The 26,501-nt window shown below is 43.1% G+C and overlaps 1 protein-coding gene across 4 annotated transcripts in view; it reads right to left on the bottom strand.

Moving 5' to 3' along the window:
• Positions 1–26,501, bottom strand: part of AFF2 (ALF transcription elongation factor 2) — a 466,427-nt gene that overhangs the window by 292,528 nt on the left and 147,398 nt on the right. For 2 of the 4 annotated variants that reach the window (XM_072744692.1, XM_072744690.1), the window contains exons 2-3: positions 22,635–22,755; positions 12,445–13,305 (exon numbers count right to left, since the gene is read on the bottom strand). In XM_072744692.1, coding sequence (XP_072600793.1) covers positions 12,445–13,305; positions 22,635–22,755 — 982 coding nt within the window. Of the gene's footprint in view, positions 1–12,444; positions 13,306–22,622; positions 22,756–26,501 lie in introns of all 4 variants that reach the window. The other 2 variants (XM_072744689.1, XM_072744691.1) reach the window with 2 other exon arrangements.

Genomic DNA, 26,501 nt, shown 5'->3' with positions numbered 1-26,501 from the left:
GTAGAAAGTTACCGCAACACGCCACCATTGTAAACATGTTCCCTGTGGAGACAGCGTGAATCTACAGGAACAAAAAATCAGGAAGGATCATAGTAGAGTCCACAGCTATCACTACAAGAGAAATTCAACTGGAAATGCATTCATTTAATTTTCAAAAATTACAACATATAAAACATAATGTAACATTTAATATACTCCATAACTTAGAGAAAATTGTCACTTTCAATTCTATGATTTCTAAGAAAGTATTCAGCATAGTTTCCCATGTTCTCTGAAATACTATAATCTTCCTGAGTTAAGATATTAATTTTTAAGTGGAGAACCAAAAAGGCCATTTATAGGAAATAAATCCTTCATTGAAGAATAAGAAAATTATCATGACTTTTTGTACAAAGCCTTGCATAAGAAGCACCGTGCAAACATCAATCAAATATCATGACATTAAAAGGCTATAATATCATGACAACATGACAGTAAAACAGACAGAAGAAACTTACCTGTTTTGTGAAGATTTAGGTGTCAAAGTAAAGAATCTTGGGTAATGGTGTCACCATCCACGGACTGCCCAAGCTAGAAACCTCAAAGTCATTTTAGACCCTCTCTGCTGGCTTCCTTTCAATGGCCCATCTAATTGATCCCTGAATCTCATCAAATCAACCTGAAAAATCTCAAGAATGGCTGTAATTCAAATTGCCAGCATTTCTGCCTGGAATATTTTAATAGCTTGTTCAGTGTTCTTTCTGCCTTAAACCTCTCCAGCCCTATCATGCCCGCTACTCCCTTCTTGCAATCCAGCCAATCCCTGCTCCAGCATGGCTTTTCTAAAGTATCACCTGCCATACTTAGAGCATTAAAAAGATCCTCAACACCTAGGGCTGACACCAAGACCCCAATCTTCCCAACCAATCTTCCATCTGAACTCCCCAAACACAGTGGATTATTTTGCCTCTCAAGGAATCATCAAGCCCATTTACAGCCTGATGTGGGCTGACATTGTAGGAAATGTTCGTACTGCCACTTCACCAAGAAAACTTCCAATCACGCTTCAAGAGCTAGCACACCAGCTACTACCTTCTTGAAGAGGCTTTCTTGAACACTTCAGACAGTCTTAGCCAGCCATGCTCTCCACTCCCAAAGAATACTCAACAACCATCTATTATATTTCACTGTGATATTTCGTTTTTTGTGTCTACATCACCTGACTTAAGCTACTTAAGATCAGGCAACATGTCTTCATCATGTCGGCCTTCAAGCTCCTGGCATAGTGCCTGGCACACAATGGGTACTCAATAAAAGTTTGTCAAACAAATGAATAAATGAATAAAACAAACAGAATAAAGAAGATCTGCCTTACAGATATTCTCTTCTAACAGACCTTTCCCACAATGCAAATGACAATATTTTCAGATTTAAAACATCACAATTCATAATATCAGATTCAATGTGAACAACTCAAAATATTATACTTGGGGTTTTTTTTTATGTCTGTCCTTGGGCCAAATGTTGTATTCAAATATCCAACAAGACCATTTTCTTTGAGATTTATTTTAGGTGGATTGTGGATTCAAACTGAATTCTCTAATGTGGGTCCTCTTTACCCATCAATCTTGCCTGGGAGGATGTTAGATATCTTCATCTTCCCAAGGATCTGAAGATCACATTTGTTCAAGCAAATAGAGCAGAAATACAGAGAGACAACATGGGTACACTTAGTGGGACCCCACTCTGGGTGAGCCATCCTGGTATGCATCTCTATCGGGTGCCTGAGAGTACATTTCTGGGTCTCCCAGAGGATGCCAGCTTCCCCGGTAAGTTTACCTCAAGACCTGGGTGAATAACATGCTGACAGGCAAGGGGAGGTCCAACGGCAGGTTTGCTTTAAAGCCAGGGCCACATTCTTAACCAGCTTCAGGAGTCATTGTTCACACATGTAGCCTGACTGAACAGTGACTCCTGAGACTGTATAAGATGGCAGTTACTTTGGCCACCACCAACCTAATTAATGAAAGTACAACACAGATGTAACAATTCTTCTATAGTACATACTTTAAGTAGTGAGCTATCATGGCACCTCTCTATCACAGGAGCATGGCCCTCGAAACCCCACTAATTTCTACAGCTTTAGTTTAGCTCATTTGATCTAGCTAAGATCTGACTTCCTTTTTCCCATCAATGCACATATTTTAGCTATTTGAAGTTTTACCTTAACCTTGTTTCATCTTTAAAGCCTTAATGAGATAGATCCTTTCTCCTACCCATCCTCCAGAACCTAGATATCTTCCTGGAGGCTAGGTAAAACTTCACGGAGTACCAAGAAAGCCATCATTCTCCAACCTTCTCCTCCTAGAAGTCCAATGGCTTTCTCTGGCCTCCCAGGGAGACATGTGGACACTGACACATCCAGACGCATACCCATGTGCACAACCCCCCTGACACAGCAGCTCTGAAGAGCCAGTGCAGGCTGCCACACACCATCAGTCCTTTCATCCCGTTTAACTCAAAGTCTCAGGCTGTGCAAGAGGATCTGTTCTTCCTGGAATCTCAAAAACCCGTATGATGCCCCACCCAAGTCAAACACAAACTTCAGTGCCCTGGGAGCTTGGGCACTCCAGCTCTAAGACGGCAAAAGACACATCATTGTCACCTCATGAGTTACTAAGGAAAGAACCCTTTCGAATGGTGATGTGATTTGTAGTGCGAAAGGTATTTCTGATCCTGGGTGCAAAGCCTTTTTTTATCCACCTGTGTATAGACCTAGCAGCGCCTCTACTCCAGGGGCCAACTCTACCTCAACTATAGCTATCTCTCCCATCTCTAGGATACTGCCCTCTACCATCAGCAGGGCTGACTTCCCTCCCTTCTCTGCTCAAACATCTTCCTGGTGATGACAGGCAGAGGACACCAAGCGTGTTTTGCTGTCTGAAGCTTTGTCTAGATCTAGTCCAGGGCTTGGCACACTACATGCTCCAAATCAGATCCAGCCCGCTGCCCAGTTGTGTATGGCTCACAGGCTAAGAATGGCTTTTACACCATAAAATGGTCGAAAGAAATGAAAAGAACATTTCATGACCCATGGGAACACATGGCATTTAAGTTTCAGTATCCAAAGGTAAAATTGTACTGGCATCCAGCCACACCCGTTCATTCAAGTACTGCCCATGGCTGTTCTCACACTACAGTGGCAAATTGGAGTATGTGCCACAGACTGTATGGCCCACAAAACTGAAAATGTTTAGAAGAAGCTTGCCCACCTAAGCTTTAGTTCATAATTGAGTCAATTGTATTGACAAATTCTTTATTACTTAATGAGAAAAAAAAAAACCTTTATACTTACTATTCTAGAAGATTTTTAAAAATCACTTTTCTGCAGTTGTATTTAATCACTTATTCACAGAAATGTTCTCTCACATAGGCACAGTTAAGCTGAAGAGCTCAGAGAACTGGGCTACAAACCTGAAGTGGCTTCTGAGATGGAGGAGCCCACCTTCCTCCTTTGGACTGGCTTGGGTTTTTCACAATGAACACTGCCTGGCCTCCCTCCATTACTGGCCTGGGAAGTAGAGGAATGACCCTTTCTCAGAGTGGGTTGACTAGCGGCCCCCCAAAACTCATGTCTACCCAGAACCTCAGAATGTGGCTATTTGGAAATCTGGTCTTTGTACAGATGTAATTAGTTAAGGCTCTAGGTATGAAATTACCTTGGATATCAAGTGAGCCCTAAATCCGATGACTAATGTCCTTACATGAAGATGTGAGGACACAGAGAGACATACAGAGGAGAAGACGAGTAAAGATGAAGGCAGCAATGGGAGCAAAGCTGCAACAAGCCAAGGGCCGCCTTGAAGGTAGAAGTGGCAAGGACAGATTCTCCCATAGAGCAAGTGGAGGGAATTCAGCCCTGCCAACACCCTTGTGGATCTCCAGCCTCGGTAACCATGAGAGATTACACTTCTGCTGTTTGAAGCCATCCAGTTTATGATACTTTGTTAGGGCATCTATAGAAAAGTAATATATCTTCCATTTCTAGAGTCTTATAAATTTTTCAAAGACCTTTCACAGCTACGTAGCTCACTTATGCTCACAGTGACTTTCTGGGCAGGGAGTCCATGGATGACCTGCATTATTGTGTGGACGTCCAGGGAGAATCACCCATGTAGTATCTACAAATAAAAGCCAGGGAACCTGCCCATCCTTTGCTAACTACTCTTGCAAATTGATGATCTGTAAGCCGTTTTCATCAGTCTACGTGGGGGGCTCAGACATTTGAGAGAAGTCTTACTCATACCTTCTATAGCGATTATTTACATGCTTGCTTTTTACTGACCTCTCAGTCACGTGTCAGGTTTATCTCCATGGTGGTTTTGTTTCAGCCCCAGAAATCCAGATTTTAGCTATGTTGTCTGAGCACTCTGCTTAAACCATCTTACCAAATAGGCAAAAACTCGGAAACTTCATGAACCAAGAAAAGGTCCTCTAACAAGTTGTGTCATATGTTACTCATTTAGGAATATTGCAAAAACACTACTTCTCACCATATTTGTAAATGAAAAACATATGACTGTAACCTGTAATACCACAAGAAAAATTGCTCTTTTGGTATGCTTGGCCCCAGACTTTTGAAATATGAACCCAGCAAGGGAATTTCAACTTAAGCTGGATTCAGCTTGTTATTCTCTTGCCCCTTATGTGCCAGCAGAGAAGCTACTTTTAGAAAATTAACCCATACATATATAGTAGCACGCTGGACACCAAATGCCATCATGAAAACGACACTGAGGACCTGGCTTCTAGTCCCAGCAGAGTCACTTGCTGGCTGTGTGACTTTAGGCGAGAAACTCTAAGTCTCTCTCAGACTACACTTCTGCATCTATGAAAAGGGAATGATGATAACCCTGGATGGTCTTAGAATCTGATCCAAATAAGATGGCTAGAGGGAGACGTTGGTCAAGTGGTACAAAATTCCAGTAATGGAAGATGACTAAGTTCTAGAAATCAACTATCCAGTATGGTGACCACAGTTAGCAATACTGTATTGTATACTTGAAATTTTCTAAAAGAGTAAAATTGTAAGTGTTCTCACCACATACTCAAAAACCAGCAGATATATAAGGTGATGGATATATTAATTAACCCAATCTAGGGATGATTTCACAATGTTCACATATATCAAAACATCTTGTATACCTTGAACAGACACAATTGTTGTCAATCACTCCTCAATGTAGCTAGGGGAAAATAAGATGATGTATGTGAAAGCATTTATAAATTATCAAGTACAAAAGGCAAAGGTGTTTATTATAGTCACCAACATTATAAACTCCATTGGTAACCAAAGCACAGCACTTCTTAAAAAGATAGTTAATTAAAGATTATTTGTTCTCACATCAATTAAAAAATACTAAAGAGACTTACAACAGCCGTAAAGAGTTTATAACTCCTTTCTAAAGCCCTTTGCATTCACTATTTGGGTTGAATCAATATGGTTATCTACTTGTCAATTTTTCTTATTCTTTAACACAGAATGTGAGCAGCCTGTTTTTTATGACTGGCTCAGAATGTACTAAGCTAATCGATATATCCAGTGATAACAGGATGATTTGGAACACACATAAGAAAAGCTTATCATTTTACTGCATACTGAATCTGTCAAAATATTTTCCGAGAAGTAATGTGAAAATAGAAGTTCTCCATCTTTCATGATGTGAGTGGGTGGCGACAAAAGGATTAGGAGGCTATTTCCTGAGTTCACAGCTTGGTGTTTTCCAGTGAATTATAGCAGATAGCTGTTTATCTTTTTTAAAAATTAGTTGAATCTGGGCTGAGCTAGTATCCAACCCCAAAGGAAGATCCAATTCTAGTTTTCCCCTACTTACCTAGTCTTAAAACTTCCCCAGCTGTTCTGAAGAGTGGTTGATTAAGAGGCTGGTGCAGGCAGGGTTCACATCCCTCTACGCTGTCCCCAGACTCTCAGTAGGGTGTGGGCAACCAGGGAACAACTGAAGTTACCTCCCAAGCAAGGCAGGTTTGGGCCCGTTGCAAAGGAGAAGCATGCCCTTAGAGATGGGCAGCTGGAAGAAACCTCACTGGAGACCCAGCGTAAACTCCTCATGTAACAGGAGGCAAAATTGCTCTCTCAAGACTTCACAGAGCAAGTCAAGGCCAGACGTGGAATCCACAGCTCAGTAGGACATCATCCAAGCCCTACTTGCTAGTACACCATGTGTTCCATCACATAAGATTGACTTTCAGCTAGCTTCTAAAGATTCACTGAAATTATTAATAAACAGTGATGTTTAAAGACATGTCATTATTAAGGATGACTTAAATTTGCGTGGTATAGGAATTAAAGGTTTTCTTTTTTTCTCATGGAATAAGAACAAGTCAATCTTTTGGCTTTTTTCCAAACAAAAGAATGTTAGAAGTGACAAGGGATTCAAAAGCACAGCACAGCAAAAAATAGCAGACGTTCCAGGATGCCGAGGGCTACAATCACTTATATCCAGCCTCAGAAAAGAAAATACAGATGCTAAAGAACAGGACTCGAGGAAATGAGGAGGGAAAAAAAAACACTCAAAAACAAAACCAGGGATCTGCAAGATCTTTACTAAAGCCAAAGTTGAGCTCTACTCCTCAGTCTGCCTCGTTCTGATGAGCAAATGGAGAGAAAGAGACAATGCACATTGGGGGGCAGCATGGAAGGAGAGTATGGTCCAGAACAACCACTTCAGCACTACTGTAGAAAGAACCTTGGGAAAGCACTGTCAGGAAAAGCTGATGTCTCCAAAGCAAGAAAAGAGGGAAGAGGGAACACCGGAGCTCAGAAGTTACTGCTTGGAGCTGGTGAGAGCAACAGGCTCGAGCGAGGTCCTCGGTCAGAGCACATGAAGCCATTGCAAAAGTGAAGTTTCAAGTTAACCATCACCATCCAGCTGCCACATCGCACTTTGGTGCTATAACCCCACAGCTGCAGACAAACTGGCCCATCCTCAGAATGTATCTTGCAGGTTCTGACCTCCCTTATTTGTACTTGCCAATCTCCCCACCTATCACTGAATTGTACAAGTATGAACTTCCCTCCTGATCCTTCTTCACCTACTGTAATCCCACCCAGTATTCAAGGTCAGGTTAAAAAAAAAAACTTTTTTAAAGATTTGATTTATTTATTCATGAGAGACACAGAGAGAGGCAGAGACACGGGCAGAAGGAGAAGCAGGCTCCCTGTGGGGAGCCTGATGCGGGACTCGATCCCGGTCCCCAGGATCATGACCTGAGCCAAAGGCAGACGCTCAACCACTGAGCCACCCAGGCGTCCTAAGTTCAAAATTTATCTTGCATTCTATCTCTGTAAAACCTTCTGGAGTTGCTTCTATGCATCAATGTCTGGTGAAACAGCCCTAAGACTATGAGGATGGTCTTGGCTACCCTTCCCCAAGACACCCTTCCTGATTACTCGGCACCTCTCTCCTCTCAGTCACAAACGATGCAAGGCTCTGGCTGGGTTCTATCTGTCTTACTGGCTATCCTTTCCAGATGCTTAGTTGGGGCCACTTCAGTCAGCTTAGGGAGACACTAAAATTCTGGGGGAATGAAGAGGTGTGGTAAGGAAAACGAATTTTAGCACCCATGGCACCATGTGGTTGGAAGAGTTAGTCAAAAAGCCTCAATAAAAAGCAAGCACTAGGTGATGGGCTGGCAGAGGATTTACAAAGCTTTCTGGATCTTACACTTCCATGGAATAAGTGCTAAGATCAAGGCCTCTGCTGGTACCCTGAATGTGTGAAGACTTTCAGAGGTATCTTCATTCATTCCCGATGAAGTGAGAATAAATCCTATTATTACCCTGGACTGGAGACTATTTTGTTTCCATAAGAATGGGCCAAAAATAAACTCGTGATGTATATCAAGTGAAATCTGTTTGACCCGGTTGCACCCAGTAGTTGATGGCCTTCCATCCTTTGAAGGAGCTGCCTCTGTGGTTTCTGTGGGGCTGCTGGGGCACATCCAGCACACGAATGCTAAGCTACCAGTGTTCTCTGCAGTTCTCCCACAAGAGACTTGAGCTTCCTATCTACCTCATAATAAATAAAGCTAATTATACCCACAGTGTTCACTGCATAGGATGCAAAACCAATAGAGCAAGTCACAAATGCAAGCAATAACTTTTCAGCTGGTCAACAAAGCCAGCCACTAAAATAAGCTAAAGGCAGATCCCATCATTTGTATCAGTTCCATTAAACACTTCTAAGAGATTCCTAATTTTGAGGCAATTGTGGCCTCAGACAGCCTTAGGTCACAGGCAAGAGCAGCTTGTGAGGCAAATGATACTTTATGGTGATGGCACTCCACCCATTAGTATTGTACTTATGAAAGCTTATTGACCTAAGATGGAAATACTTAATATCTATCATCGATCCTTTAATTTACATGTGATTATTTACCTCCCCAAACAATCCTACCAATGAACTGTGCCAAAATGCAAAGCTAGCCACACCAAAAAGATTTTTATCCTAATGAGAAACATAAGTAAAACATCTGTAATAAAATCAAGTATAAAGCTACATTTATTAACAAATTCATTTCCTAATAAAATACCATCTGCAAGCTACCCTCAGTTTCCACTTGATATAAATAGGTCTTTTACTGTTTTCAGACGCAGTTCCCAGAAAATTCTTCTAAGCTCAACTGCAAAACACATCAGTCTTTGGGGTGGGGGGGGGTGGGGGGAGGTTGCCTGGTATGTTAGTAAATTCTGCAAAACTAAGTTTTAAACAAATTATTTTGTTCCAAAAGCATGCTTCCATTGAAAAGCTGACCTTTTGCAATAAAGTCGGTTAGATTTCTAGAATCCTTAGCATGGATACAGAAATTCTAAGAAGCAAGGAAATGTTTCAAGGATGGGCCATAAATAAAATTTCCCCACTCTACACACGAGCATAGACACATAAGCAAACATGGGCACATGCACATGCTCATTCTACTTCAGTCTCTCAACTCACAAGTATATTCATATCTGCTTATTTGTACATCATAGAATACTGTCTGTGTTCTGGTCATTCAACTTCACACAGCTCCCAAATGTACTTCATGAACACACAAGTTGGCGTCTCTCACTAGAGCCAGGGACAGAGTGGGGAATACTCACAGAGCCCCCTGGCTGCTCTCCGGACAAGCCCTTTTAGCAATAACCAAGGAATAATGCTACCACTCATCAGTGATGGCTAATTTGACTGGGGACCCAGAACCCAATGCCTGGACCTCTTGGCGCCAGGGACCGGGGCTGAATTCTCATGCTAAGTGCTTTTGAAAAGTGCATCAAGATTTAATAGGGTGAATTTCCAGACTTGGTCAGAGTTTTAGCCACATAAACTCCATTAGGTGCAATGCTCCATAATGCTCCACCCTGTCTATATTTATGCTCATGTTTTAACCTACACCCTTGTAAGTTCTCGGGCCAGCTGTCAGACTTCTCATTTCCTTGCATCCTATTCTTGGTTTCCACATTTCCCTTGAAGCCAATATGTTCCCCTGACTTGAGGGCCCTAAGCTTCTGACCATCCCTCTTTCAAATCCTTCTTTGAGACCTATATTTTAAAATAAGTACTCTCTCCACTGATCTCTCATCATGACATTATTACATCTGACCCATTTTTTGTACGAGGCTCTACCAAAGTCTATTTGTACCATCACCAAAGGTTGTGTGCACATAGGTGGCTCTTTGGATGTTCATCTCCAGAGTTGAAGACAGCTCAGACTCTCTTTGGAAACGTAGCTCTCATTGGTGTGCCAGAGCATTGAGTTTAAAAAAAAAGAAAAAAAGGAAAGAGAAAGAAAGAAAGAAAGAAAGAAAGAAAGAAAGAAAGAAAGAAAGAAGAAAAGAAAGAAAGAAAGAAAGAAAGAAAGAAAGAAAGAAAGAAGAAAGAAAGAAAGAAAGAAGAAGAAGAAGAAGAAAAAGAAAGAAAGAAAGAAAGAAAGAAAGAAGAAAGAAAGAAAGAAAGAAAGAAAGAAAGAAAGAAAGAAAGGCAAAAAAAAAAAAAAGAAAAAGCATGAAGTCGTTTCTGAATCTGGGTCAGCCATGTTGTGAATATCTAAGAGAGAGATTACAATGGAGTGAATCTCACTGGGTCTGTGACCTGTCCCTCGGCTAATGAGGTCCAGACACAGGCTGACAGACCTTTTAATGGGCCAGTGCCATTCCCAGACTGGCCCCAAGTGATGGCATTGCTGTGGCAGGAGGGAATGACACCAGATACCAGGGCAAGAGAAGGGACAAGAATGATACATGCCAGCCTCTCATTATACTCCTCTCCCAAGACAGGCTTCTTGTTGGATTTTAAGGATTTCAATCCCATATGAAGTCATCCAGTGGAAATGAGGATGAAGACTTCGAAACGACTGTGCAGGAGCAGAGCAGAGTAAGACACAGGCAGATAGGGCACAACTAAAGAGATTTAACTGATGATGGATTTTCAAGCATTCATTTCCCTTTGTTTGTGGTAGTTGATTAACACCATGGCTTAGAAAATGTACTCAAGTAACCATTTTTTAATTTCATTCATTTAACAAATATTTATTAAGTATCTACTGGGTGCCAGGCATTTGCTAGGCGCTCGGGATACAAAGAAGGAGACATTCCTTGCTCTCCAGGAGCTCACAGTCTAGTAGAGGAGACAGACACATAAATCAATGGTAAGGCGCTAGAGGAGCCCAGAGGAAGCAGGGGAGCTTTCACAGAGAAAGGAACAATCTAGCAGACTTGAAGGAGGAACAGGGCTTCACCAGAAGACAAGGGAGAGGGGAGGGAAAGACGTTCTAGGCTGAGAAAACGGCAGGCACAAAAGCAAGGAAGCATGATATCGCGTGACATGACGGGGAACCACAGGTAGCCACTCGACATGGCTGAGACTTCGTCTGCAGGTGAAGAAATGATGAAATGGGAAGTCAGAGAAGGAGCATGGAATCAGAGTGAAGAGCTTTGTATGCAGGACTAAGAAACTTGGACCTTGTCCAGGAAGCGATGCGAAGGCACTGGAAGAATCCAAAGCAGGGAGTGACATGGTTGGATCTGCCCATGATGTCAGCCCGAATGGAGGATGGTTTGGAAGAGAGGTGAGACTAGAGGCAGAGCAGAGAGGAGGGGCCATCACAGGGGCCCACGGGCACTCCGAAGGCAGGGAGGGTAAAGAGGGGACAGGCTGGAGAGATCTTTGGGAGGAAGCTTGACAAGACTTGATGAATAATGATACAAGAAGCAAGACGGCCTCAGAAATGAAAAGATATGAAAAGCATGCATTCCGAAAATATGACCCACAGCCCCATTCCTCCCTCCCTCGGTGTTCCCATCATCCTCTGAAGTCCCCGCATCTGCTGAGTGCGAACGAGGGTGTGAGAGCCAGAGCGGCGCATACAGTCAGATTTCTCTAATTCAGACACCACTAACTTGGAATCTGCAACAATTCACACCGACTGTCTGTGCCTCCCATTGAGTAAGAATTTCAACCTACTTTCTTCCTCTGTGTCTTTTCAAGCCTTTAGGCACCAGTAACAGGAATCCAATCTAAAAGCAGTGGCTTCTTCCAATCAAGCGCTGGAGGTGCAGTAGGGCAGCCGCTTACGTGGTGGTATCTGGGGGGCACCCAATATATGACCCCCACCCAGGAGCCACAAGGCCTGGGATCCAATCATTAGCGATTCACTCCTTTGGGAGAGGCTGTGGTCCCTCCGACTTCTCTTTTATAAGGCAATGATTCCTGAGATGGGTGGGACATTTAGTCACTCTAAACCCAGTGGGATGGTGGTTGAGTATAATGCCTTTGGCTTTGACAGAAGGGATCAAGGTAGTATAAGAGGGCTATGGAGGTACTTGTGCAAGACGGTTGGTGCAGAAGGCAAGATTGAGGGATACAGAAGACAACGTTAGGATCTTGCCAAGGAATGGCCCCAGTAAGCATTCAAGAAACTAAGATTCTTAAAGAATGCCTTCCACTTCCGATGCCAGCAAACCACATGTTTATATTCTTGTACCTTAAGGAGCTTCTGTGCTTTGTGCTTATGAGATGCTATCTGCTAGTGAAGGCCTATGGTGACTCCCAATCTTTGCGTGGACCTCACACTGCTTATGACCAGTTATAATCTCCAGTGTTATTAGTTCGTACATATCACTACAAGTGCACTCTCTGAGACTATTTTCTAAGTGCAACTTCTCATTCACTCAGACTGACCTTGTCTGTTGCCATTCCACATTATGGAGATTTGACTGTATTTGCAGAATGGTAATCAGCCAAGTCAGAAGTGACAGAAGATCGAGACTGAGACTCTGATCTTGAACAGTCTCCTCTATGGCTCAAGAAGGTAAATAAGAGCTGCTGGTGAATACTTGATTATAGAGGTTAGAGCAGTCAACTAAGGAAAAAAATGAAACAAAACAAAACTTTAAAAATTACTTACTTCACTTGTTTGGAGAATCGTGAACTTGGGCAGTTTAGGCTTTGAACTGGTTGCACTGGGTTTTCCATCCAAGAGGGATCCAAATGACAGATTCCCAAAGCTGTTCTCGAATTCAATTGAGGGCTTCAGTGTCGGAGGGACGTCTGATGCCTGGTCCTGGCCATCCATGGGTCTGACATACGCAGTTGGCTTTTGCTGCCCCATGTTTGTTTTGCAGTAAAGCCCTGGTGGAAAGTTCTGAACTGAAAGGCCACTGCTGGGAGCTAACAAAGAGGAGGCAACTAGGGGAGACCCAGGAGCTTGTACTGTGAATTCAGATTCTTCTGGTGAGACGGATTGAAAGATTTCTTTGAACGGATCCCCTGCACTGGATTTGAGACTACCATCTTCCTTTGCAGATGCATTTGACTCTTCAACTACTCCGACCTGGGGCTGTTCAGCTGGGTAAACAAAGAAGTCTTCCAGTCGGGCTTGGGGCTGGTCCTGTGTAGATGGCTGCAACTTGTTTGGCTGACCACTGGCCTGGCTGGCTGGGACAGTGCTAGCACTCTGACTATCTCGGGGCCACTCGGCTTTTGGTTTCCTGTTGCTGTGTATTAGAGTGGAATTCAGTATCACGACGGAAGGTGGAGGCATTGGTGCCGAGGGGTGAGTGCTATCCTGGTGAGATGGGAGCATTCGGTTCTTTTGTTCTGGGAAAAAGCTTGGTTCATTTTTGTTGATGGGAGTCTGGGGCACCGAATTCTTTGGGATTCCCACTAGATGATTCTGATTAGAATGGTTAGTTAGCAAATCCTTCATTTCATCATAGTTTCCCAGCGTGTTCTGGACTCGGTTGGCAAGTGCATCCCCTTTGTTTGTCTAAAATAACAAAAAGATGGGGGTGGGAGGAGAGAGAATGAATAGGTTTGTGTTTCCTAATGTTAATGTTTCAAACAGATGCCCTAAGTAGACTAGCATATAGGGTTCTTTAAAATTCTCATGCTGCCATATAATTTCATACTTTTCATGTCCTAATGTAAGAAAAAAAAATCAATAACACTATTGAAAGAGCCTCTTGGAATGAGTTGTGTGATTAACGTCTGTATACTCCCTGGCCTGTCCTTAAACATGCTCATTGGGAGAAAGTTTTAAATTACGTCGCTTATGAATTTTATTAGCAAAGTAACTTACTTTAGGTCAGATGAACTGAATGGTTATATTCCATATTGTGATGAACAACTTCAGTTTAGTGATCACTGGAATTGTAATGGAACGTTTGACTTATATTTGTTCTTGACACGTCAGCCCTTTGCGCCACATTATACCATGAAAAAGGCTTAGCCCATTGGATAAGGAAATCAGTGAAACTGTGCAGTCGTGAATGCATTGGTTTAGAAAAGCTCAACATCTAATTGAGCTAACATGACTAAAGCGAATCTAATTCCTTTTCATCAAAGGACTGTATAAATTACTGGTGTCAGCCCACATATTCTGGGGGCAACTGTGTATATATTGATGATTCATGTTTGTTTACTTTGAAATAGTGCAATTGTTCATCAACACTGACTCAAGCTCTCCTGTGTCTTTTCAATGATCTAGAAAAAATTTGTTCAAGAACTCAAACTGTTGCCTACGTAAATCAAAACAAAGTCAGATTTCCAAAGTGATGTTGGCAACTAAATCATTCTATGGACAATCAACAGACCGGTTATATCATCCCCTGTAGGAAATACTAATCTTGTTAAAATGGCTGTGGTTGTTTTTCAAATCATTAAGTTGCCGCATGGGTTTTTGTAATACAGAAAGCACGGCTTTCATAACTAGAAAATGGTAGACAGCTATATGCTTGGAAACGGCATATAGATTTTGAAGAAAGCTCAGCCGTTCATCTTTGAAAGTGACTTCTTACTATTCCCTTTACAAGACAGAGGTGTTCTCAAAACAAGCTGTTGTATTTGGAAGGGCAAAGGACTTCTTTGTACCCAGGCTGCACTACCCTGGTACGAGCCATTGCAATGAAACAAGGCTACAGGCATCCATGGAGCCATGTGGCAGCAGAACCACTGGATGGGGAAGACACCCACCCTATGTAGCCTCTAGGTCCCGAGAGCCCATGGGCATGCTCTCCATGCATGGGAAGGGGTGACAACCTCCCCACTGGTACAGCCTCCACTGCAGATGTTTAACATCTCAGATTTCTCACATGCCCTTAACTCAGCCCAAGCTCCTGGCAATACACAGGGAGTGTGCCTACCCAAGTCTGGGATCTCAGTCTAAACCTAGGCTGTCTGGCTGTGTGCTGTTCTCTGTATGTGATGATGGAAGTGTGCAGATGAATGGAGGGTGAAGTGCTGGAAATGGATGAAATCACCCAGAGAAAGAAAACACAGAATGAGAAGATCAGGCTCAGGAGGCCACCTTGGGATGTATCAACCTTTTTTAAGCGATCGAGAGAAGAGGAGCCTGCAAAGGATACCAAGAAGGAGCAACCAGAGAAGTAATCAAACTGGTGACCTTGGCCTCGTTGTTAACATGATCTCCATGTACTGTATGCGGTATCCAAATCATAGCATGTGTGAAATCATATAAGACATTTCCAAAGAAATGAGGGCAGTGAGGGAAATAGGATTCCAGAGATTAAGGAAAAGTATGCTCAATATCTGCTAAAAGGGTTCTCTTGGGGATGGGGAATTTCAGAAATCCAATAAATGTCCGTTTCACCTTTCTTATCCACAAGAACATCTGATATTGCATCACATGCAACCTTGGTGCTAAAGCAGTGATTAAACAATTAACATTCTATATAATCCTCGGCTGGATAATCGCTCACTCCATTTTCAGAAGTACATTTGAAAGGCCTATTTAATGGATAGAGATGGGTAGAAATCACATTCCCTGAAAATCCCTAGTTTTGTCCATTTTAATGGTACAAATTACTCTTCAGCTAAGGCCAGAATAAACTCTGGATATGGTGGTTTCCTTCCATGGTGGCTTGTGACAAAACATTTGGGCAGCAGCCAAAACCCAGTATCCCCCCATTCAGTCCCTTCATTCAAAATGAAGAGATTTCATCATGCTGAGCGCCCAGTAAGAATTTGATGCAAGCTTTAGATACTTGCAAACTTGTTATGGCCCCTCAAACAGTTAACCTCTTAGGGTAGATGATGGCCTAATGAACACTAGTACTTGACTATTTTCAAGGATCTGACCCAGCAAGGTGGGGGAGACAACACCATTTCATTTTCCATGTTAAATGTCTTTGTTTTTACACTGCTTCATTTCATGAATTTGTGCACAGGAAAACCCCACACCTGGAGCTATTAGCCTAGCCCCTAACTCAAAGATTCCCGCAAAGATTATTCTGTAAGATAAGCACTTTTCCCTTTTTGCCTTAGCTACCAGGAAGCTCAAAGTTCAACTGGCTGAACTTTCATTGGAAGTTTCTTGGACATTCATTAAAAGTTGCCTGAACTTCCATTGAAACGGAGTTTAAAAAAGGGGGGGAGAGGGGGGAGAAAAAAAAAAAGAAACTGAGTTCTACAGAATCAGAACTGTGTCTCGAGATGTCAAAGAGACCAGCACAAAGTAACTCACTCTCTCCAGGCCAACGTGGTCAAGACTCAAGAACCTTAAGACTCATTTGCTTGCAAGCAAGCTAGTCACATTTCTGTTCCTGTTCAGTAGTAAATAAAAGGGACATGTTCATCTTTTCTTCAATGGAGAGAACCTTGATTAGGTTTTAATGTCTCTTAATTTACCTCTACTGTTATAATGCTCTGGGTTTCCAATGCATGCAAAGATTCTTTTTTCCCATCTCCAGGTTTTAAAATATGCTTGAAATTAGGAGAACTGGCCAATGTCTAAAACTATAGCTACATGAATAAAATCAGAGGAAAATTAAAAGTTCTCTGACTAGGTCTAGAAAATCAACCTCCCACCATTGAAGGTATACTACAGTAATGATTTATTTTCCTGCATATAAGTATGAGCTCTTAAAGGTCAGAGACCACCCTTTGTTCACCTTTATATCCTCAAGACTTATTAGCACCATGTCTGGTGTATATCAAGCACTCAAAAAAACTGTTACTAACACGAACAGAATCAAATTATAATTCATACCCTACCTATATCAAAATAAAGGCTTTGAAACAGCTTGGAGTAAAAGGTACGTAAATAAAAAAGCAAAAGTCAGTCTGATTCCATTACCGTGACTAAACATCAAATTGCACTTTGAGCTCCCTGGTAGCGAAGACAAAAAGGAAAAGCTTAGAGCTTACAGAATTCTCTTTGTCTGATGGAAGGAAGCATAGTTTAATTTATTAAATAAGACAAATGATTTCCAGATACTAAAATGTAAAAAGGAATTCTTATTGGTTCAATTACAAGAACCTTTGAACATGGGGCACCTGAGTGGCTCCGCCAGCTAGGCGTCTGACTCTTGGTTTTGGCTCAGGTCATGATCTCCTGGATTGTGAGCTGGAGCCCTATGTTGGGCTCTGAGCTCAGCATGGAGTCTGACTGAGATCATCTCCCACTCCTTCTCCCTTTACTCTTCCCCTGCACACGCACACACACGTGTGCGCTCTCTAATAAATAAATCTTTTTTAAAAAGAAACTTAACAATAAAACATTTTTTTCAGCACCAATTCTACAGAAGATGCAATGATGTTCTTCATGTGGCTTTTTCTTATGATGATTAAAGGAAGAGCATTGCATTCACGTCTAATTCAGTGAAGGCACATCTACATGTGGAGTTAGGGGCTAGGCTAATAGCTCCAGGTGTGGGGTTTTCCTGTGCACAAATGACACAGGGGCCGAATTGGGAGAACCTGGAGGAATGAAGGGATGTCAACTCCCTTATACTAGCTTCCTCACAGAGCAATGGCCTCAGAGGGACTTGTGAGCGGAACTGCATGGCAGGCAGTTCAAGGTTGAGTTCATTGGTGACATTTTCAGTTGCTGATTGAAGGAAGATCCATATGCTTTGCATAATAGACGTGCCGTGGCTACAAGTAGAAATTACCATAGTCATGCTTAAGACACATACTGGTAAAGTCAAACAATCATGAGGCAGGGTAAGGCACGGAGGACACACAGACAGATAGCCTCAAAAAGTCCACCATTTAACAATCTCCAAATAATTAACAGTACAGTCCAGGTCGCCTAGGTCACCTCCCTGTCTTTCCACCACTGGAGCTGGGTAACTGTCAAGCAGTTTTTAAATTTCTCAAGATGTACACATAAGAGCCACCGGATAGAAAACCTACACAATGGACTCTCATTATACACAACAGCAACTTCTGATTTACACTGAATGTTCTTTTTCACCCTCCAGGGTCTCAGTGATCCTATTAAGGAGCAAGGTATTCTTGGCAGTCTTGATCAGACATTATAAACATGGCAAAAATGAAATTTAGCCATTTCGATCAATTACAGGCTTCTTTCAATTGGCCAATTCTTTACTTCCCGTTCTAGATAATTGGTTGATTCTCAAAGGTAACCTCAGCAGCTCTTATTTTCTAAGTAATCACAATTTCTCCATCATCAAGGAAATGCATTTTCCAAGTATTTTCAGGCATAAATTACATGTCTGGTTTGTGGCTAATGACTAACAGCACTCCTTCATTTAAGCTTTTTTCCTCTCGCTACTCCAAGAAACACAAAGTTGCCTCAGTTTGCTTCTAATGCTATCTACAAATCAGTAGTAGAAGTTCATTTGCAAGACTAATGCGCTAGGAGGCGACTGTACCATCATATTTCTTTTTGATAAAAAGAAGCAAAATAATTTAAGTTTTGAGGCTCATTTTTTCCCTTTATTTCATTGTGGCTAATGTATGTGATTTAGTCATTCCTTTTTTTTCTAATTGTAATATTTTTTCAGTTAATCTGTTAAGCTGTAAATTGCTATTTCTTTAATTATAATAACGATAATATCTCAAACTTGTACAGCACTTTCCAGATTTCAAAGCAAGGTCTCCCAACTCGTTTGATTTGATCCTTACAACCATCATGTGAGTCAGCAGAGCAGCTCTGATCTCATTCTGGCTTCTACCTTCCCAACCCCAATGACCTTGGGTAAGCCACTTAATCTCTATGTGCCTCGCTTTCCTCATTCTCGTAGAGTGCAAAGAGTTATAAAATGTTAGTTGCTGATGTTGCTTTATTATTACTATTATCAGGGATTATTTCATATCAGGTATTATTATTCAATTCACAGAGGAGGAAACTATAGGTCAGAGGAATGAAGTTTCTTCATCAAAGTCCCACAGGAGGTAGGTAATAAGCTTATCAGGTCTTCTGACCTCCAGTGGGAGGATAAACAGCTTCCTGTGACAGGTACTGAACCACACAGAACTTGGTCTAGATTCACCACTGGCATGGATATGAAGCTGTAGAGAAGCTACCTCACCTCTCTGAGCCTCAAATTCCTCGTGGGCAACATGAGGAAAACGAGTACTCCAGGTGTCATAAGGACTAACCAAGCACATATAAAGCCCTAGCACGTGGCTGGTGTACAGCAGGCACTGGATACATGCCAGTTCCTCATCCTCATCTCGCCCAGTCTTCCCACACTAGCCTACACACGTCATATAGCTTCATGTTTTCCAAGTGCTTTTGAAGACATCCTTCTCAACACCATAGCACAAAGTCGGATTGGAGTTATAAGTGACAGAAGCAGCTGCCCAGAGAAGTTACCCATCACCAACCAAATATAAGGGTGGTCAACATTCTTTCCATTCTGTGAATGGTAGGGGTGAAGCAATGAAAGGAAAGAAATCAGCCAGGATGATGAGAGATCACAGTTTCTTCTAATTGCTGAGAAAGGGCAGTGGGTTTTAGGGACCAATGCTCATTGGTTACTTCATGAACTACCAACACTACTGGACAACTGATCAGACCACATTTTAGGCTTTAGGGTGGCAAGAAGTTTCCTGAAAGTCCTGATCCACCACCAGAAGTTGTGATTTTTAATTTGATAAGCATTCCCACCACAACCCTAAGGAAGGGTTGGGATATGTCTTTGTCTCTACCAACAGACCATGGGCCAGCTCTAAAACTCTCCCTGCCACTGGCATGTCCAGATACTCCAAGGGTGTCCACATCAGTCCAGGTCTAGGGAGCTGATAGAGGTGCACAGCAGTTCTAGTATCATAATATGGGAAGGGGGTAGGAAAAGCATACTCTCCAGTGATCTCTCAGAGAATCCTGAACACAGACACAGCAAAGATGGCAGCTGGTCATCAAAGCAATGGTGAAAGAAAGAGAATCACTAGGTCATCAACTGTTAGCTTAATTTCTCTCCTATACAGTCTTGACTAAAGGATAACAGCTCTTCCCCATCAGGAAACATAATGGTGACAGGCTACTAATCACACAATAGGCCTGGCCCTGAGCTAGACAAATGTTCTCACCTAGCGCCTCTCCCTGATATACCCTTGTCATAGTGAGACAGATGACTTTTGAAAACTTCTGGAAATGGTGATAGCAGGTTTTTTAACTGCTTACTCAGAAATACACTGCTTACATCTAAAAATAAATACGTGTCTATATTACAGGCTTGTTAACAAGGGATGGCCCTTACCTTAGAGGTACAAGGCCATTAATTCAACATGACTTAAAGTTATGAAGGGGGATAAACCAAGGGTTCTACACCTCATAATGGAAATAGCATTGGGAATGGAGTAGGTTTTGAACTTTAAGAATGACTCTTTGAGTAAAGCTCATTTTTCTAACTTATCCAAAGATGAGGTGTAAAACTCATCTGGTTATTCCTCTTCCTCAAGAAGGGAGAAGGCATCTACCATCTTTTAGCCTCTCTTCCATTTTCTGGAAAAAATGGAGGCCACAACATCTTCCTATGGCTGATCACTCTTCACATGTTCTTGATTTTGTGCTTGCTCTGGAAGCCTTACCTCATTCATCATCACCTCTTCCTCCTGTCCCTTCACCCTCTCCCTCTTAACTGACATTGGGGCCTTCCCATCAATCTCTAAACGTGTTCACATTTCTTCTACTTCCAGACCCCAGGCAGTTTGGCTCCCCACAATGAGTGCCACCATCAACAAATAAAACAACTCTCCCTAATGTCACTGATCCACCTCCCTTAACTACCAAATCCAACAGGTACTTTGTAGTCCTGACCTTTCCTTACCTCTGGGACACAAATAACAAATCACTCCTCCAGACAACCCTGTATCCCCTTGATTTCTATTAAAGGATTCTCTCCTAGTTCTCTTCCTACCTCTGTGATCATTCACTCCTTTTTAGGTTCCTGGACTTTACTTTGCCATCTCTTTCACTGCTTAAACGTTGCTGCTCCCCAAGATAATCTTTGTCCTTCTTGCTCAATAATCTGACAGCTTCCACTGCCACCTACCTGCTAACACCTAACTCGCTCTCTTGAGCACTCTCACTAGCTTTAGATCCCTACATCCATATCTGCCTTCAGTCCCACTGGTATCTCAAACCAAGCATGCTCAAAACAGAATTCTTTTTTTTTCTCTGCAAGCACTAACCCTGTTTCCTCCTGAACAACCTGTTGATGAGACTGCCATCTACTCAAGTCAAAAATATGTGAATCTTTCACACTTGTCCTGCCTTCTCTGCATCCGGTCAGATCCCCAGTCTTGTCATGTCAACTTCCTTGCTCTGCCTGAAATCCTCCCTGCCATGAACGCCCTTTAGCTAACTACAAATCTTCTCTATCTGCCTTTTCGTTTGCCTCACCTCCAACCAACTCAACACATTTTCAACATCGTCTTGAAAATTCTCTGTCTGCTCTGGCCATTCCCTTACTTGAAAGCTTATAGTGACTTCTCTTCAGATACAGAATTGTGTCCAAACTCCTCGGCAGAAGGTGCCAAGTCTCCGCTAACCTGTCCCCCACCTATCTCTGTAGCAGCTACCATGCACTCGTGCCTTCCCTCGCTCGTGAGGAGGTCTGCCACTGGGCAGAAAGTCATTATTCCTCTTTCTACATTGGTCTAAGACATGACTAGTACATAGAGGGCCTTCAACAAATGTCTGCTAAACTCATCATATCACTAAATACTTGCATTCAAAGGTAGTATGTAAATTTAATCAATTGAGCTAGGGAAAGTGCTGTTTTAAGGATCATACTACTATTGACAGATTGGAGAAGAGTAGTTTAGGTAACCTAACTCTCTTTCTTGGTCAGACTTCTTGAACTTGGAAGGCACCTGAGTCTCAGTCAAGAGCTGCTTACTTATGGTGAACAAGATAGCAAGACTCTGGTCTCACTGGTCACCGATCCAAACAGCTTACTCTCCACCCAAAAAGTGGTATTTGTGCCCATGCTGTCATTTCCTTTTCCAAAAGTCACTGTCCCCTAATTGGTGCCCTTGTAAAAGCATGGTTCTCAAAAACTGCCCTGGATTGTTGTCTTCACTCTTATATCATTTTGTTTCATTACAAAAATGACACTGCTACTAAATTTCAATAAACTCTCACCAGCCGCCAGCAATTCCACAAGATCCTTCCCCCAAGCCCCACCCCAAATAGAAAGTTCAGAGGCAGTCATTGTGAAATCAGTACTTGCAGACATAGTGGCATGAGTGTTACTGGAGCTACAAACCAGCTACGATAGCACTAGGCAATCAACCTGGCATACTCACCCCCCTCCCTGGCTGAGGCAATCTCCCCATGCAGGATGATTAACCACCAGGAAAAAAATGATTGGCTTTTCCCCTTGTCCTAGAACAATGATTTTCAAAGAGCACTCAAACCACTCCACAGCTGTTAACAACCTAACATGGGAAAGGAAAGCAGTGGCCTTGCCGGCAGTGGATGGCGCTGATTGGGAGGAGAAAAGACACAGAGCCATTGACCTTCTGATGAAGCCTTCAGGGGCTGCCTTGCTGATAGTCAAAGTGGGGACAAGCGCCAAGAAGGCATTGTCCACTCTAGGAAGTGCTGGGAGGGAGAGGGTTCCTTTGAGATGGGGAGTCTCGCTAGTCCCGTCCACATTTGACGGTACTCCCCCAAGAAGACAGAATTGGTCTCTGAAGACTTCTTCAGAAAGCTGCAATTGCCCCCAGTACAGGGTGTGCAAAGATTTCATTTGTCAAATATATTCTCCTGGAAATTATCTGGGAGCTTTAAAAATAGATTAAATGTTGATTAGCGTGTTCAAAAACGTAACAAGCAACCATGTTCCAGAAAGAGAAATTACATACATATTCAGCTACCTTGTAGGGCTCCCCAAAAAGATCAAAGCCTGAAGAAAAGAGATCGTCTTCTTGCTGGACTTCCTGATTCCTCCGCTCCCATTCCCTTTTCTTAAGTGCACTACGGTCTTGTTCATAGTGGCTGAGAGGAAAAGAGAAAGACAAAAGGAGAAAAAGATTAATTAGTCATGTAGGTCATTCAGATCTCCCTTGTTATCAAAAAAAAGAAACAATACAAGCCAAGGCTACCCGAATGGATACGTCACACAGAGAGCAGAGAAACCTTTTCTTGACTCCCAAATGATTTTAAGATTTTGACCAGCTCTTTGCAATACGGAAGAACATAGAAAATGGCTTATTAGAGACCATACTCATGCCTGCTAGTCTTCCAGAATCCTCTCCTCTTGCCCTTGCTTGAATACTCCCGGCAATTGCAGGCTCCCCACCCCCACACCCAAAGTCAGTCCACTGTGCAGAATGGTACTGAACTCAAGTTGCTCTGTGTTGCCAACCACTTAGGGCTCAGAATTCATAGATGTTACAAAGTCCCAAGGGAAAGGAATTAACTGAGATGTCGCAGACCAATTGTAATTCTGTCCTGAGCCCACAGCCAGAGTTCGCCTGTTGTAACAAAATCACAGGAGAGTTGAAGGATGTTTTTGGAAGTCGACAAAACCCTGAATCACTCATTCGCTCACGCTTCCTCTTCTGTGGTGGTGCTGTCGATTTGCTCTGCCCATAGCTTGAGTCATAGGCAACTGACAGCCTTTTGAGGAAGCTCTTCACAAAGAAAGGTGTCTGGCTTGAATGGCAAACTACTAACAATGAAAGATGTCAAAAGCCTTGAATGACCTCAAGGCACATGTGTTTTATAAGCGCTGCGTAGCTCTGTGACTCGTGGCGTTTCAGGCTTTCCCATTGGAGGATCAGTACAGAAGCTTCCAGACAATACTGAAGATCTACTCCAGGCCCTGGGATTTTATACAATGAAATGCTTCCTGAGGAAGCAATGGTTTTCTTCATTTGGAATGCAAGGATGTGCATATCACACTAAATCTGTACGTCTCAAAAGTGGTGGATTTTATTTTGTCCATTGGGTCTTCTTTCCCCTCTGCTTTGAAATCTTACCCAAAGTGAGCAAATATACGGGGGGCAAGTGTAAATTGTATAAACGTATGTAAAATGCCTAGCAGGTGCTATACAAATGTTGCTTTCCTTCCCCATGTTAATACTGCCATGTTAAGACTTAATTAGATAATTGGTATGCAAATGAACATAATAGCTAAAGGAATTACAAGAGATACACTGATAGAAGAGTATAGTCGACAGGTTTTGAATACATCCCAGACCTTAATGCCTATCCTTGGTAGCCTAGTTTGCTCCTGAGGATCGTAACTTTTAATTTACAAAATAAGAGTCCAGAGCATGAAACATCCATGGCAGCTTAACTAGATATTGATATACACGGAGTGCAAGATGCCACTACACTTCATCATCCCTCTTTCTCCACAGGAATCCTTGAACTGACAAATTCAAAGTGACTTTGATAGTCTTGTCTCCAGAATCAACAACACTTCATTTCTCCAATTTAAAAAAAAAAAAAGTGGCAACATCGAAAGGCTGTCCAAACGTACGTTATGCTTTCCCTGTACGAACAATGCTAGGCACAGAGGAGCTCGCTGGACCAGTCATGAGAGTGCTCAGCAGGTGTTATCACCATCTGGGGAAGACACACGAAGCCCAGGCCCCACATCTGGACCCCATCTGGTCAAGGAAGATGCCAAGTCCAGATCCTAGAAGGCAGACTGTCCTTTGGAGTCTCAGACACCACCCACAGGTATAACACTTGCTGGCATCCTCTTTCCTCTCCGGGCACAGGGTGAGATCAGAGCTGCAAACGGCTGCTGTGGGTCCCCACATCTTTGTGTTGGAGGCTGAAGTGTGACCAGCCAGACACGGTCCCGTCTTCAGATCTTGCACACGGGGCATGGGATCAGACTCCAACACCATACACTGGCGGTGCACAACCCAAGCCCATCACTGCTGTGTCACAACGTAAGAGGGAGAAGGTGTCCTGGGGTGGAGGCGGGCAAAGCAGTCAGTGCGGGCACCAAGAAGGTTGGTTGCAAAAGAAGACACTAATTTCTTCTCCTGCCACAGCAGATGACTCTGCTCCACCCCAATACCAGAGCCCAAACCTCACGCTTCTGAGCAACGCAAGCAGGATGTCAGTTTGCTAGCGATCTGTTCCCTCGGTGCACCTGACAGCCCAGAATGACAGGCCCATAGATCACATTTAATCCTCCCATGAAGAGAACTGAAGTACTCGGGTCTCTTGGCTTTGCAAACTACCTTTCTTCTCCTCCAAGGGAAAGATATAATTAAAACCTGGAAGGCAAAAGGAGGAGGAGGAGGAGGAGGAGAAGAAGAAGAAAAGGAAACGTGCATCAACTCGCATGACAACCCTTCAAGCGGCCAGCAATCAGGGCACTTTGGGTGCTTTCGACCTGGGTTTGATTTGCGAGGAGGCTCTTGGCTCCATTTTGCCTCAGTTCATTAGCTACCAAATTCCAGACGAAAATGTGAATAGCAGATTGAGTGTGCACATGGGTGTTATCTGTTGCAAGCAAACTGCCTGCTGCATTTTTTAACACATATAACAAAGAACAGTTAATTCTCATATCTCTGGCAAGAATGGATTTAATCTCCACAGAGCACCACCGCGCTTGGAAGGCAACCAAATCTCTCCAACTTTTTCCTCTTTCGCTCAGCAGGGCGTTGTAGTGAAAGCTTCCCAGGGCGAGGTATAATGGAGAAGGGGCTACATGGTGGTGAGGCTTTCACAGTGCAGAACGTCACCGATTTCTGACTGAAACCAAAAGGACTAATTTGAAGCACCAGCTAATTAAAACCACAACTATGTATTTAGCCTCTTGTTATACCTACTGCAGTTTATAATTATGAGGACCTCATTATCTACTCAATTAAAGTTCTTACTTAGGATGCAGGCAGGTTACGTTTGAACTGGTGAGCCCTGCGGGGGCCACGGAAAAGCATATGTCTCCCCCAACCCCGCCACGATGTGAGTTATCCTGACGCCCCTGGGCTTGTTCTCCAAAGAATGGAAGGGTTCTACAGCCCATGAAGAGATGCTCCAGCCAGGAATCTGAATTAGTTCAGTAATCTGAACCATTCAACCCTATTCACTCTGATGAGGACTGGAGGACATGGGTCCTATCAGTGTGAAAACCCACTTCCCTATTGGAAGGTTGAGCCCAAAAGCTCAGCTTGAGTTAGGATGTCCTCCCAGCTGGTTGTCTCCCAGACAGAATACAGTGTGTCACACATTAGGGTGCCATCAGAACCAACGGCCACTCACAGCTCACTCTACTCTTTTTTAAAATATCTTATTTATTTATTCATGAGAGACACAGAGAGCAAGGCAGAGAAACAGGGGAGAAGCAGGCTCCCTGCAAGAAGCCCTCTGCGGGACTCGATCCCAGGACCCCGGGATCACGCCCTGGGCCGAAGGCAGATGCTCAACCGCTGAACCACCCAGGTGCCCAATTCACTTTACTCTGAATTAACCAAAGGCCTCTCTGATTTCTCCCTCTCTCCTTCTCCCTCTCCCCAGCCTAGGTCTTGGAATGCCCATTTCAATGAGCCCTGCACTAGCTACAGAAAGAACAAGAGGCATGTAACTACTCTGTGACTCACTCCAGCGCAAGGTGGAATGGTGAGAAGCTTCTCTCTAGAAGGGGGCTCTTCTGTCAGCTCTGACTTGGCACACCAGTCTGCCCCTCCGGCCTCAGTCCCCAAGAAGCTGCCCTGATTAACACAGGAGGAAATCAAGGTCCTCCCGAAAAACAGGGAGTGGAGCCGAGCCCT

The sequence above is a fragment of the Vulpes vulpes genome, chromosome X (genome assembly GCF_048418805.1).
Source record: "Vulpes vulpes isolate BD-2025 chromosome X, VulVul3, whole genome shotgun sequence".
In the NCBI taxonomy this organism is placed as follows: Eukaryota; Metazoa; Chordata; class Mammalia; order Carnivora; family Canidae; genus Vulpes; species Vulpes vulpes.
This window is presented reverse-complemented; position numbering and strand designations above follow the sequence as displayed.